Here is a 14,414-nt window from a genome sequence, read left to right on the forward strand (position 1 = left end):
AAACTAGTTATTATAAAAGATGATCATTTAGTATCATCATAGCACTTTCCAAAAACCTAACCAACAAGCCAAAGCATGAGCTAAAGCTAGTTATTTACTTCCAAAAATATAACTTTGTTTAGCTCCACACAAATACTTCCACATACAAGACTGAAAAAAGATCAGAAGGTATAGTAGCTATTTTGAAACCTACATTTCCATCAAACATCTTAATTTATTTATATATTCTCCACTTTCCTTGAAGTAGTGCCCACACAAGCAGCATTTCCCACTTTGGCAAATAACCATTAATTTCACACCACAATGTTTTTTCTAGAAATATAATTATACAGAAGACAAGTATTCTTTATTAAACTATCTGAAGGCATGTTAGGTAGTTAAGACTGCTAGCTAGTCAGGAGGAAAGGTTGTTTTATTTTCTTTTTTTTCTTTCCCTTTTCTTTCCTTGTTTGCCAGCTAATAAGAGCTCTGGAGATGTAAAGAGTGACTTGATCCCAACGCATTTTTAACATTGTAGTAAATGATGCAGTGAGGTATGGAATAATTAGGCTGAAACCATTCTGTGCAAGACAACTATTCTTACATATGCTTGACATAAACAAATGCATTCTCCCAGGGCCTGGCACATTGTGAATGAATTGTGACATTTTCTTATGATGAATTATTTTAAAATAATTTCTAACTTCTTCCTTCTACTGTATTTTACAGCATAACTGGGATGTACATTTTACAAATATTTGAACTCCTAGTATCCCACAGTTTGGAAAACCAATTATTCTTACAGACATAGCTATGTCAAGATCCAAAAGCCTATGTAAAAAAAAAAACCAAAAAACTGAATCTGTTCCTTATTTCTTCCTGTTGCTTTTAATAGCTTATGCTTTCATCCTACAACTCACATTCTCTTGTGTCTTCTGCTCGCACACTCAGCATAACACTCCATTTACAAGTTCAGTGTCATACTCTAACATGCATGTCAGACATGTCAGCATAGTGTCTGAATCAGAAGTTGTGAGTACCCTGTGAAGTTTAAATGATGAAACATTTTTGTCTCAGAATGACATTCCTCTTGTGATGGAAGCGTTCTGCTGATGAAGCCATAGAAAGAACACAGGCACATGAAGCGATTCAATGCATCCAGCTAGGAGCCAACACACAGAAGAAGCTATATACAGAACAAGGGAAAAGAGGTAGGAAAGAAAGGGTAGAGAGAGAAGAATGTGTGTTAAGGGATGGGAGCAGAGAAAGTTGGGGGGGGGCGGTGAATGAATGCATGCTCATATAAAGAAGGGAGATGTAATTTTATACCAATTCTTTCTTGGTGGTTCACAGAAATCATTAAACTGACTGCTAATTACAAGGGGTCTACCTCCAGTTTCCAGGAAGAGGAAACTAGCCCAAGTATTTCATGGAAACAAATCCTCAAAATCCTTCACTTTTCAAAGTGCCAAGCTTGTCTATTCCCCTTATGACAGATACTTATAAATTCTGAGGTTGCCACATTCTATTATGTAAATGTACAAATACCTAGGTTTGGAAGTAAATGCAGACAATGAATAGGAAATATGATATGGGCAGGAAAGGTAAGAAATGTGTTGGATCTTCTGCACTTGAAAACAAACCCATGTGAAGTGTCAGGGCCAATAGTACAACCCAGTATGCAAACATCATACCAGCGTTAATAAAAGATGGAGATTAAGAGCTGCAGCTAGCAAAGATTTTTATAAAGAAAACTAGATTTTTGATGAAAGGACCACTTTCAAAAAGATTTACTTTCCTCAGAAGCTGTGATGTTCTGCTGTTTGCCATATCTCTGGAAAGGAGACGCCTTTGAGAAATTTCCCTTTGAATCCCTTTGTATGTGGGAAAGCCAATTGCTTTTAATGGAACTTACCACTCAGCCCTGGTTCCTAAACATTTAATATTCCTTTCTCAATTTCTAGTACTCTTAAGACCTGCCTTTACATGAATGCAGGGATATGCCAAATTCCATATCCTCATCTTGATGTTTCTCCTCATGAAATTTGAGACTATCTGCCCCTCAGATCATTACCTCAAATCAAAACTGATAACCTGAAAGAGGGTAGGAATACCAAGGGAGAAAACAGAGGTCAGTTAGATCTTAAGAACTCAAAGGTTTTACTAGACAGGACAGATTTATACTACAAAACCTGTTAAGCATGCTGCTTGTGAAAGCCCAAATTTATCACAAGCAATAACAGGCTGCTAAAAACAAATAAAAACAGAGAGGAAGCGTGAAATGACAAGATAAAGGATTTAATAAACACATTAACATCAGGGTGAAATTTTTCAAAGCGAATCCTTACTTTTAATAATAAAGCCTATCCCTAAATGCATTCTTCATCCCAGCACAACAAAGTGCACTTCTTGTGTGTGTGTGTGCATGGATGTTGAAGATTAGAGACTGGGGCCAGTGAGGGAGGTTCAAATAGATGCAGGGCACTTGAAAGCAAATCAGAATTTGTCTCTGAAGAGCCACTTCCTGCTGGTGACTAAGCCTTCACCCAAACAGTGAAGAGGAAGGGGCATAAGCAAAGCATTGCAAACTAACATCCCGATTGTATCGGAGTGGAGACAATTCAGACAAACAAACTCAGGAAGTGGCAGGGAGTTAGAAACCGAGAGGAAAATCTATGGCACAGAGAGGAAAGTGAAGAGATTGCACCGATCTGCAGAAAGGTCACCTCTGGGCTGCATTGTGCCAAGCTTTCTCAAACCCACTTTATTTGGACTACAACACAAAACTGGCACACACAGCTGGCGACTGCTGCAGAGGCTATTCAAATGTTAACATTCTCAATGATAAACAGCCAAAAAAAAAGTTCTGTGTAAGCAAATAGGAACAAACAACTAATCTAAAACTGGTTGCCAAGAGACAGAGGATTTCAGCCAAAACCATCCCGAAGCCCCAAGAATACTTTATTTTTGATCAAAAAAAGTACCTGTAGATGACACCATGTTGGTGAAGAAACATGAGTGCTGATGTGACCTCTGCAGCATAAAAGCGGGATCGAGGCTCGTCAAATTTGCGTGAGCGCTGGATTTGAAACATTAGGTCTCCTCCATTTACATATTCCATGACGAAAAAGAGCCGGTCCTGAAATTAATTAAACAGTGGTATTTAGCTAATTTCTTTTAGTGGCATAAAAAACTGTTTGAAGCTACACATGAGGTGACTGGAGCATTTACATCAAGAAATAAAAGGAACCAATGCTACGATTCTGAAAAAGGAGACAACCAAAACCCCCCAAATCTAAAGAAAATGAGATGAGTCTCAAAGTGAGAAATGAGAAAAAGGCAATCAAAATAGTGTATTAAACAACAGACACACAAATTTCCACACATCAACAAATACATATGGAATTATAATCAATGCCATATAATAATAGAGATACTTAAGTGATGTTTCTTTCATAATTTAGCCATAACCATGAAAAGATAAGTCAATTTTATTGACTATTATTATTATTTCAATCTCCTTCTTTCTTCACTTCTCTCTTACCAGTTACTTTGTCTGCAAAGCATCTTCTCCAAATAATGTAAAAATTATTTAGAATTGTTAAGCTATAGAAAGCAGTGCTGCCGATCTCAAACACTTATATGTGTTTTTTTCAATTGCTTCAAACTTTCATAATGAAATAAGATTGTGTTATTATAATATGTATCAGGTTCTTTTTATTTTCTTCTAATGCTTATCACTTCCCTGTTCAAGCTTTCAAGCCTATTTCCATGATGGAGGACTAGAAACAAACTTTCCTTGAGAACAGCAACTGAGATTCTCAGGCAGTCATACGATTAACCCAAAAGTTAAGCACATGTTGAAATAGCCAGAACTGAAAATATCAGTAAACTAAAGATGTGCTTGGCCTCTTGAACCATTTATTATGTAAACTGGCAATGCAGGTGAAGGCATAAGGAAAGAAATGACACACACCCACTTGATATAATATAGATCCTAATTTTTTAAGTGTTTCTTACAAATTTTCCTATTTTTCCCTAGTCTGTACTAATACCCCTAAATCTTCAACTCCTTGCCCGCTCACCCTTGGTGAATGGCTACTTCACATTCTTTATTTCCTTACTGTTAATGATCTACAGCTATATGCACATGAGTTTAGTTAGAGGTGGAGGTAGTCCTGATGTGATGTGACACAGACATTTCTTTCCCTGGTCACATGATTCACAGGTGTGTGAGCATGGGACTTCACCCCTCTGCAGCTCTGATGTCACACTGCAGTTTGGCTCTAGTTCCTAGCGCCTGGTGTGCTGGGTTGAAGAAAAGGAGACAAGATGTGACATTGCGTTGGACAAGGAAAAACAACAGAAGATCGAAGTTTAATTAACCTCCCCCTAGTGAATCCAAGCCTGCAGATTACATAGTTTATACATATGAATCCAGAAATTCATAGATGTTTGTCATTTGTCCTTAATCATCTACTCTATGACTCAGACTCCGAGCATAGCACTTAAAAATACCCTTAAACTTAAGTGTGTGCATTAATCCTGCTCATTAAGGCCTGAATGTTGTACTTATCAGGGATGCTTCCTGGAAGAGGCTAGAAATGTTTGTCTGACTTTTTGCTGATTACAGAAAGAGGATGCAGAAAAAAACTTTGTGCCTTTCCTCCTGCATCTTGGGAACACAGAGAATGCCAGACTGGATGAAATTTGGAAAGCCAGGTGAACTGGCATTCTTGGTAAAACATTGCTAATGACTTTGGTCCATTTTTCACCATTTTTCTTACTATCCCCTAGGAAGGAAAACCTCCTGAAGAATAGCATCAAAGTTTCTGGCTGCATCATACACTCAAAAGAGCATGGATTCAGAGCCACGTCTTTGTTCTTTTTGTAATGCTCAGTACTGCTGATATGAAATGCTCAAAATCATAGTGCAGACCTTCTGACATTAGTGTAGGGTTTAACTATAACCGTTTTTGCTTCTTTAAGCAAAAATATGGGTCCTGGTGCTGTCTGTCTGATTTATCTTCGGAACCAGTAAGAGTTACAGAATTATATTAAGAATTATATTAAGAATAATAAGAATATAAAGAATTATATCTTTTAAAAGAAAATCTGATAGTTCTCAGGTGGTCTCAGGATTTCAGAAGCTAGAGCTCAAGGATAACCTCAATACAGTCAGTTTTGTGATGAAGCCAGTCAAAAGCATAGCTGTACTGCTACTGGAATATACCGTAAGAGGATACGACATCCCTAAGAAGAAGATGTGGGCACTGTCCTTTGTTAGGCTTCTCACTGCTGCACCACAGACTGGGTATCTCTGAAGAGCAGTTTCAAGTATCCCTTTGCAGGTCTTTGCCTAAGATTCTCTCGCATGGACACAGTTCAGTGTTTCAAGCACAAAACCCGTTGGACTGGAGGCTGAGGAGAGCACGACTAACACTTGGCGAAAGTAACTTCTAACACTTGCTGAAATTGAGCTTTCTTACATTGCTATTTTAACCTTTCTAAAGTCAACAGTCTGGACTTGAGTGGGCTCAACAAGGAAAACGAAGCTGCAATTCCCATTCTCCTGAGCAGCCATACTCATTCCCAACGTTGCTATCATTTTGCTGCATCTGTGTGACAAGCGGAAAGCAAACAATGCTGATGCGAAGTGATGGTGCTGTGCCTTACAGCTGTGACTCCCAAATGGTGACCCTCAACTTGTCATTGAGCTGGGAGCTCCTGCTCCCAACAGTGATAACACCAGAAAAAGGTGGATTTACACAATTGGATAATGCGGGCCATCTCCTAACATGTCAGGATGGATATACTTTTTTTTGTTCTCATATTAAATACTCTGTGCTTGATCCAAACAGAGCCAATGCTTTTTGTGACACTCATTAAATGCCTAATTGCTGATTATAAATGTCAGAAATTGTGTTTAGTTAAAGCTTCAAGTTCTTTTATTGTAGTCCAGTCTTTTTTAGGTCACTTATGGTTTAGCTACCTGAAAATTTAACCTGGACTCTTTAGCAGAGTATCATGTCACCAGACAGTCTGAACAAAAGGTTTAGCAGTATTCCCTGAGCTGGACATGGATATCTGTCAACTATCTATCTATCTATCTATCTATCCTCTTTCATATCTTCCTTATTGTGCACATCCCATTCTCAATTTGAGAGGGTATTTCTGACAGATTCTACAGCTTACTTGACAATCTCATCAAAAGTATACCTACTAAAAGCTGAATTAACAGCTCAGTAACTGAATTTGCTCTGGTATTGAATTCTTCTGCTACACATCTGTATTTCAAGTCACTTTTCCAGTTTTCCTCAGTAAATATTTCAGTTGTCTAGTGAAAATTCCCAGAAAAAAAAAAAAAGTTTGAAAGTTCTGTTCTCTCTTTACAGTGAGTCCGGGAAAGCCCACTAGCATGGAGTAAACAGTAAGATGCACAACATGCACAAACACAGCAGACTAGAATTTCAACATTAGAAGGTGTAATCTTTTTTTGATGAAATATATTCAGTCCTTATGGAAACTACTTTCTTAAAAGCACTCTCTGGTCTTTCTTTTTGGTCAGGACAATGATGTGATTATCTGAGACTCACATTTACTTGAAAAGAAGATGCAAGAGATGAAAGAATATTTTATGAATAGGAGCTGAGATTGGCAAGTCTATATATTTTATTTCCGTAACCTCAACAACAACAGACACACTACTTTGATTTTTGCACTCAAACTTTTTTCCCGATCTTTCATCAAAGGTTAATGTACAAAATACAGGCTCCCAACCCTCTGACTCCTTCCTTTCTGTCATAATGTGAGCATACACACAGAGTGACCCAATGAGACCTCAGAGTTCAATGCAGAGGATGAAATCCTCCCACAGGTAGTGAAATAACTGTATTATTCCTGATTATATGTATCTTGGTACATGTATCACCAGGAGTTATTAAAATGCTGAAGTATGAGAATATAAAGTGAACACCCTTAAAAATTATACATTAAGGGACAATGCAGCGTTTACTCAGTTAAAAATGAGATACAAGGTATGACTTTATTCTCAACTGTGTTCCAAGAGAAAATTGAATGGGTTTGGTTTGGACTGCATTATTTTTGAACTTTGTTTTCATAACATTTGGGAAGTATGTTTTGATGAATAAAATAAATGTAAAGCAGTCCTGGGAACTCTTTAATTATATAAACTGAAATAAAAGGCAAAATCACAAAGACATTACAGATTAATCCTCTCTTGGCACCTATAAAGCAAAAATAGTACTGCAAAGAAAGCTAATATGTTTTCTGAAGTAATTTGATTCTGTTTCAGGGTTTATTTTAGCCCTTAATCATACCTGCTTTTCCTCGAATTTCTCAAAAGATATGGTTGAATGAGAATACCTAAAATAACAAATGGAAAGAAAAGCAGAGCAGAGTGCACGGCTAAGAGATTTCGAAAGAAAACTGGATATGAAATAAACAGGATAGAAATCAAAACAAAAGAAGTCTAGCTCTGTATTTCCATAGGATTTTTCTGACCATAAATGTAATTCCTATATTGGAATGCATAATGCCTGTTTTAATATCTCTATGATTTGAGTCTCACCTCCCAACTTCCTTAATTGAGAGTCTCCTGCATGCTCTGTGTCATCAAAACTGGACACCAAAAGCAACCTCAGTCTACGTTCTTATCCCTGTATGGAGAAGTAGGCTTACTAGTTAAACTAGAAATCTTGCTTCATCTCTCTAATTCCACTCCTCTAATTTTGTCTCAGTTTAATTTTTCATCCTTCTTGACATTCGAAATAGCCACCCCTTGATCTACAGTAAGTCCTTCAAACCAATACTTCACACTTCATTGTGATTATTGTCATTCTCCGATTTTCAGCTTTATTTATATTTTTTTGTTTATATCTGACTAAGTATTACGTGCACTCCCTGTCACTTTATATTTACTTGGGTTTAGATGTTATGAATTTCACTGGATAGAGGTTCTTTTTTTTCTTTTGGAATAATGTACATGGTTTTAATTGGGAAAAGGAGGGGAGATTTCCAGAAACATCAATAGCAATAAAATCTAAGGACATAACAGAGTCAATCCAGCTCCTCTTTGTGGAGGTGTGATTAATGATCAAGACCTTCCTACTAGTAAGACCAGATAATCTTGCCAATCAGTTCTGATTTAACAGATGACACTATACAGTCTATTAGTTGTTTAGACGTGGAATAATACCATTGTTAAGGAACAAGCTTCTATGTAAACCCTGTATGAAAGGTTAGGCATAGAAAGACTTTGATGTATTGTTTACATTAATTATTGTGTAGATCTTAAAAGACTTTTAAAAAATTGTTATCAGTCATTAACCCGTCTGTCCTTCATTTGTTTTCCAATTAAAATCTCATTAACATTAAATTGCAGTCTAAAGACAATCCACTGATAGACATAAAACCATGTACAATTATCACTTCAATCTGAAGAACAGAAACTTTTTTTTTCCTTTCAAATGAGTCCTAACAGCTGGGGGACCCAATATGCAGTTCAACATAGCCTCATCACTGAAACATTACAAAACAAAAATAAATCATGCAATCAGTGTCAAAACAGAGCTGTGCATCCATGGCACAAGTCGGAGAACAAATCTTTCCACTACTGTTTTTTGTCCCCCAGTTCAACTTTTACAATACTTAAAATCATTCAGGAAAGGCAGTGAACATGGACTCAAGCAAAATTCACAATTGATAAATCTTAGTGGCCTACTCCAACAACCATCTTTTCCTTATGTTTTCATACAATTGGCTGTGAATAAATTTTTCCTGCTGGCTGTGAATAAATTCTTCCTGATTCTCACTAGTTCCCTAAACTAAGTTCTTTTTATGAATACAGATTTTTCCTCCCAATTTCAGAAAGTTGTATTTGAATTAGATTTCTTCAGAGGCCCCTGAAAGTATCAAGGAGACTAATATGTGTATTAAATACAGGTAATGTAAATTAGTTCACATTCTAGTAGAGTACTGTTACATAATGGAATATGTTTAGCCACTAAAATTGTTGCAAAACAAAAGTCAAAGACAACTTTTATTGCTCAAGAAGTCAGGTAAATGTATCACCTTGGTATGCTCTGTAAGATGATATTTTACTCATGTCATGCATGTATGGAATTCTTCTTCAACTAATACAAAACGGTGATTACTTAACTCTATTTAAACAGGATGCTCAAACAGTTTATTTAAAATTACCTAAAACTACAGCAACTGTCCCACCCCTCAGAACTTAAATAAACATTTCCTGCTTCTGATGGAAATTGCACAGGCATACTGTACACAAAACTATGTGCAAACCTTCACCACCCTGAGACGAAGACTAACCAGGATGGCAGATTCATTTTCCACAATCCCAGCATTAGGAGGGAAAAATATAAATCTAAGAGAAAAACCAGGTACAACACTAAAGAAAACAACAAGAAGCTCTCTCATGTTCTTGTGATTCCTTTTTGAAGTTCACAGTAACAATCTCCAACAGGACACTACGACAGGTTATCTGTCTCTGATTGCAGTGTTTATAATCGGGGCTAATTGTGTTGTTTTTCCTGTTCTGTACCAGGGCTTTCAAGGAGTTCCAAATAAGAAGGGGACAATTTCTACGAATCCCATATTTCTTAGAATAAATGATCTGTACTGATCTGTACATGATAGGAACTGCTATCTTAAATTTCCCATGAGATACCCGCATCTTTCACTTAACACAAAATGCACATGTTCAGATTTGTATTAGAGGATTTTTTTGTCAGCTGGACACTCCAAATTTCTCTCAAGCTGGTGAATACTATTACAGTTAGGGCTTATTGCTCAGTTTTACTCAGCTTTGTGCAGTTTTTAATTTCAAATTCATTTTTTGCCCTTGAAAGAATTGCCTCAAAGTTAAAACTTAGACCAGAGAGAATCAGAGAACCACATAGAACTGGATAAAGAAGTCTTGCAAGGTCATCTAGCTTATTCCACAGCTGACAGGCATGATCAGCTGTACCTAACCCAAGGGGAACTAACCTTTTCAATGCTGCAAGGCAGTCTCTGGACACCATAAGCCAGAGATCTAAATCTGTGAACCTGAACGGCCCTGCTGAGTGGACTCAATTTGGCCCACAAAGAGCCAGAAGCAGGAGCCTCTGCTATTCTGGTCTGCCAGAGGGCAAATGGGTTTGTCTGCATTCCACTGCAGCCAAGCCTCATTTCTGCCAGAAATGCCCTGCTCCCTTCTCAGTCCCCTTGTCAGCAGCAAAAGACGGTAGTTAATAGTATTCCTTGAACATACTCTGCCTCGCAGGTCAGAAAATTGTATCAGTTACTGAAAATAAACTGATCTGCTCCTAAAAATCACCACTGATAAGCAGCCCTTCACCTCCTCTGGCAGTCTGTTTCAGTATTTATAAAAGATACCACTGGAAATCTTTCACTGCTGCAAATCATTTGCATTACTTCTTATTCTAATCTTACTCAAAGTATCAATTCCTAGCTGTGCTGGAAGTTATATAATACCTCCAGAGAAACAATTCTGTGCTTTCCACCTTTGTTTCTTATAAAAAGAACCAGTTACTTTTCTTGATTTTACAAAATTGATTACACAATATTCCTATTCTGTTTATAGAGACCTCAGATATTATGTTAGTTGAGAGCTTGTGGCATAAAAAACACTTCTAAAGTCTTGAGAATGGTTTCAAACGTAGCTGGCCTTGAGACACTCAAAAATCCCTCTCTACCCCCTCATACCATACCATGTGAATGGACAGAAAAAGCTACAAATCAAATGCAATTAGTTTTCAAACAGTGCTTTCAAATTCAGTACAGAGATTCTCAAATCCTTTACAGTGTCTTACTGTAAAGACTTGCCTTGCAGCATGTACTCAGCTGTGAGTTGTATGCCATAAAAGAATCCTGGTATGTCACTTTTGTCATGGGAGACTCATGTTGCCTCCCTATGGAATATCAATGGATGCTGGAACAAAGTTTTTTGGTTTTCATGCCCATAACACATCCCATAGTACTATTCAGCAAGGAAAATGTGGCTAGTATTATGTATCTTGAGATAAATTGGCTGGCTTGCGTGGGGGACTTAACTACGTGCAAGCAGTAGGTCACAGAACCAGGGAAGTAACAAGTTAAAGATTCAAAGCAGGAAACATTATCCAGGACCTCATGGACATCACCTATTCTTTGCAAGAAAGTTCAAGAGATCATTAACTTTTATCTAGACTGGCACTCAAGAAGGAAGTTTTATTTAATGGCAGTTCCAAAGACATATCCAGCGATACTCTAAAACTGTCCAAAATGAAGAGAAGCCAGCCTGTCCCAAATTCATAGAGAGTGAAAAAAATGTGCCATTTGTTTATCACCTCAGCACTAATACTTCTAGAAATTGTTTCAATTGTTGAAAGACTCTAATCCCACATTACTCTGGCAAGCAAAATTCGCTGCTGTTGACATCACTTGTGAAATGAACAGGTCTTCAACTGTACCATAGATGCTGGAATATGAACAAGCATGGCTATGAGTAAAATCTATACTCCAGACTCTGCAACCATCAATCATATATCGCTCAGAATAACAGATTAACATTACCTGCCTCACACAGACCTTTTTCCTGAGCAATTTATGAACACCTGATCCTGAATACAGTCTTCCTACTGTTTTCTCAGATAATGAATTTTGTCAGATTATTATCTGGACCGAATTTACTATGCATTGGATTAGCTGGTGTATCAGGCTCACACTAGATCTAGTAAAAAGAAAACATCATCAAAATTTAATTAATCCTGTTTTTTAAAAAAATATATGAAATTTAGAGTAATTCAATGTAGCACAGAAATAGCAGGTGGAGAGTTGTCAGCTGGCTCTCCTCCATAGAGCTCTCATTTTACTCACTGAGAATATGACATAAAATTCTAGCTCTGAGTTGCCTGAATAGACAAAAATTTCGTATAAAGACCCTAAAATATTCTCATGTGAGTGCAGATATGTTCAATGTTTTACCTCCTTCCTGCTTTAAATTAAGAAGAATTAAAATTTTGGTTGTTGTTGTTCTTGGTCACTGATGGAGATTATACCTCCTCCCCATGTGAATGTTTTCTATGTGACACCTATAAAATAATATGGTATCTAATTTTCTGACACAGTATCTACAGGGCTTAGGGGTGAGATTCTCTTTAGCTCAAATAGGGTTTAGATCAGGATTAAATTTTGAATGCTGTAATATGTGGAATTTATTAGCCAAGGGCATGCAATGAAAATGCTGAACTAATTATGTGCATTTGCATTTCATCAGCTCAATCCCCCAGCTTCCAACCTTAGACATGAACTGACACAAAAAAACTTCTAAATTTGGGAAAATCTTCAACCCCAAATCATCCTGGAGGGGTATGTGTTGTGTTGTCACTGGATTTTTCTGGGAGCTGGGGCAAACCTTTCAGTGTGGCCCCAACTGCATTGTTGGTAGCTGTGAGCTCCACGGTGAGCTCAGGGAAGGAGCACTCCCTGGGTAGCAACCCTGCTCCCTGCCTGCCCCCTGAAAGCCCAAGCTCCACGAGCAAGGACCCCAGAAGGGTCCCAGCTGGTGTAATACAGTTATTGCGTCCTTCCTCTCATATAAGGGAGAAACACAACTGGAATCCTCTACAGAAATGGTGTGGTTTGTAGTTGTAGTCACTTCAAAAGGGGTATCAAGTAGGAAAAGCTTCTCAGGCCATTTCCCTAATACCTTCATTTGATGACAGATAAGCTGAGAAAAGCGCCTTTTATGAAATTCTTTGATCTCATCTTCTTTTGGTGTTGTTTGGAAAAAAGAAATGTTCTGGTGAGATAATTTTAAAGACCTCTCATTTAATGGCCTGATGCACATGGCGGAAAATTATATCAAGCCTGCAAAATGTCATTATGCAGAAAATGTTACAATGTGCAGGCAGCTATTAATATTCCTTTGTTCTGATTCTTATAGGAAAAATATAAACACTGTCTTCCAAATAGAACTAACTTTAAAGTTTTTGAAGGCACCTCAGAACTTCTAAGAACAACTTTTAACCTGTTTATATTCTACCAGGGAGCTTAGATAGAGATGGCACACGTCATAGTGTCTCCTCAGCCCCTAGGCTGGCTCTGGTACCTTCCTTGTCTTTGCAATTCCTGTTTTCTTACGCTGTTTGGGCATCTAGTTTATGTCTTCGAGCACACAGGGAAACATATCAGATGCTACAAAAGTAATAGGGAACACTCTGGGGAACGCAGCCAGTTGGTCCAGCAGTGGTGACATCAGAAGGAAAAGGAACCCAGTTAAGGAAGATAATGAAAATGACAGGACAAAATACTCATCCGGCAATGAATTTCTCAGAAATTACCCAGTATTGTGAAAAAAACCCAACCAGAAGTAATCAGCTGAGTGGGCAAGTTCTTATGTCACAGCCATGATACGCTGCTAACAGAGCTCTTTGTTTCCAGGAATGCAATCAGCTGACTGAAAGGCAGAAGCCATCTTCTCAGATTTATGCACAACTGCCAGTTGTGATCCTAGAGGAATCTACAATGACTTCACCAATGAGTTACTTGTATACAAGCTATCAAAAGCTGTCTGCTGAGAAATGACTTCCAGTCACATACCTCAGGACCAGGCATACTGAACCAAAAGGGGCAGACTACAGCAGAAATACGTGAGCATATTTTATATTTACGTTTCTCAGTTTACGTGTTCAGAATTTGTTAGAAAAGAAAGCATAAATGTATAGGTATTGCCTCTTTCCCCATGCAAGAACAAATTCTTGCCATTGCACCAGACTGTGAAAGAATTTTCTTGCATTACAGAATTTAGCACTGAGAAAACCTGCTGCTTTTTCTAGCTCAGAACTCTACTTGCCCATGAACACTGTAGAACACATTGGACACTACAGAGGGAAAGAAGGCAAAACCAACAGGCACAAAAAGTTATTCAAACATTTGATATGTTATCCTGTAAGTTAACTTGCCTAATAGGAACTTGATTCGAACAATAGTGCATTTGTTAATAAAGAAGTAAACCAGAATTCTCCAAAAGCTTTTAAACTTCTTTTCCTCTAATGTGGAAATGAGTGTTAGAAAAACTCTGCTGCAGCAGGGCCAGCTTCCTTACATACTGCCTAGATATTCCATTTATGATGCTCTATGTGTTACAAGACATTTGCTACCAGATATTCTTTCTTAAATTGTTATTTCAGATGAAGTAGAAAAAGAGGTACGATGAAAAGACTGGTTCTTCCTCCACAGACGATATTTTTCCTGAGAAAGAGTAACCAAATGAAACTAGGAAAATGAAGTATGAGCATCAAAGAGAGGGCTTTTACCAATTTTGCAGTACAAGCTTCTTATTCTAATAATTTCACAGTCTGTACAAGTTATTCATAATTAGTGTTTCCATCCTTTGCATGTTCCTCATA

General features: G+C 37.6%; 1 protein-coding gene across 2 annotated transcripts in view; it reads right to left on the reverse strand.

The window, feature by feature from the left end:
- PRKCE (protein kinase C epsilon) overlaps positions 1-14,414 on the reverse strand; it is a 292,509-nt gene that overhangs the window by 51,241 nt on the left and 226,854 nt on the right. For both annotated transcript variants that reach the window (XM_032102808.1, XM_032102809.1), the window contains exon 11: positions 2,964-3,118. In XM_032102808.1, coding sequence (XP_031958699.1) covers positions 2,964-3,118 — 155 coding nt within the window. The remainder of the gene's footprint in view (positions 1-2,963; positions 3,119-14,414) is intronic.

The sequence above is a fragment of the Corvus moneduloides genome, chromosome 3 (genome assembly GCF_009650955.1).
Source record: "Corvus moneduloides isolate bCorMon1 chromosome 3, bCorMon1.pri, whole genome shotgun sequence".
NCBI lineage: Eukaryota > Metazoa > Chordata > Aves > Passeriformes > Corvidae > Corvus > Corvus moneduloides.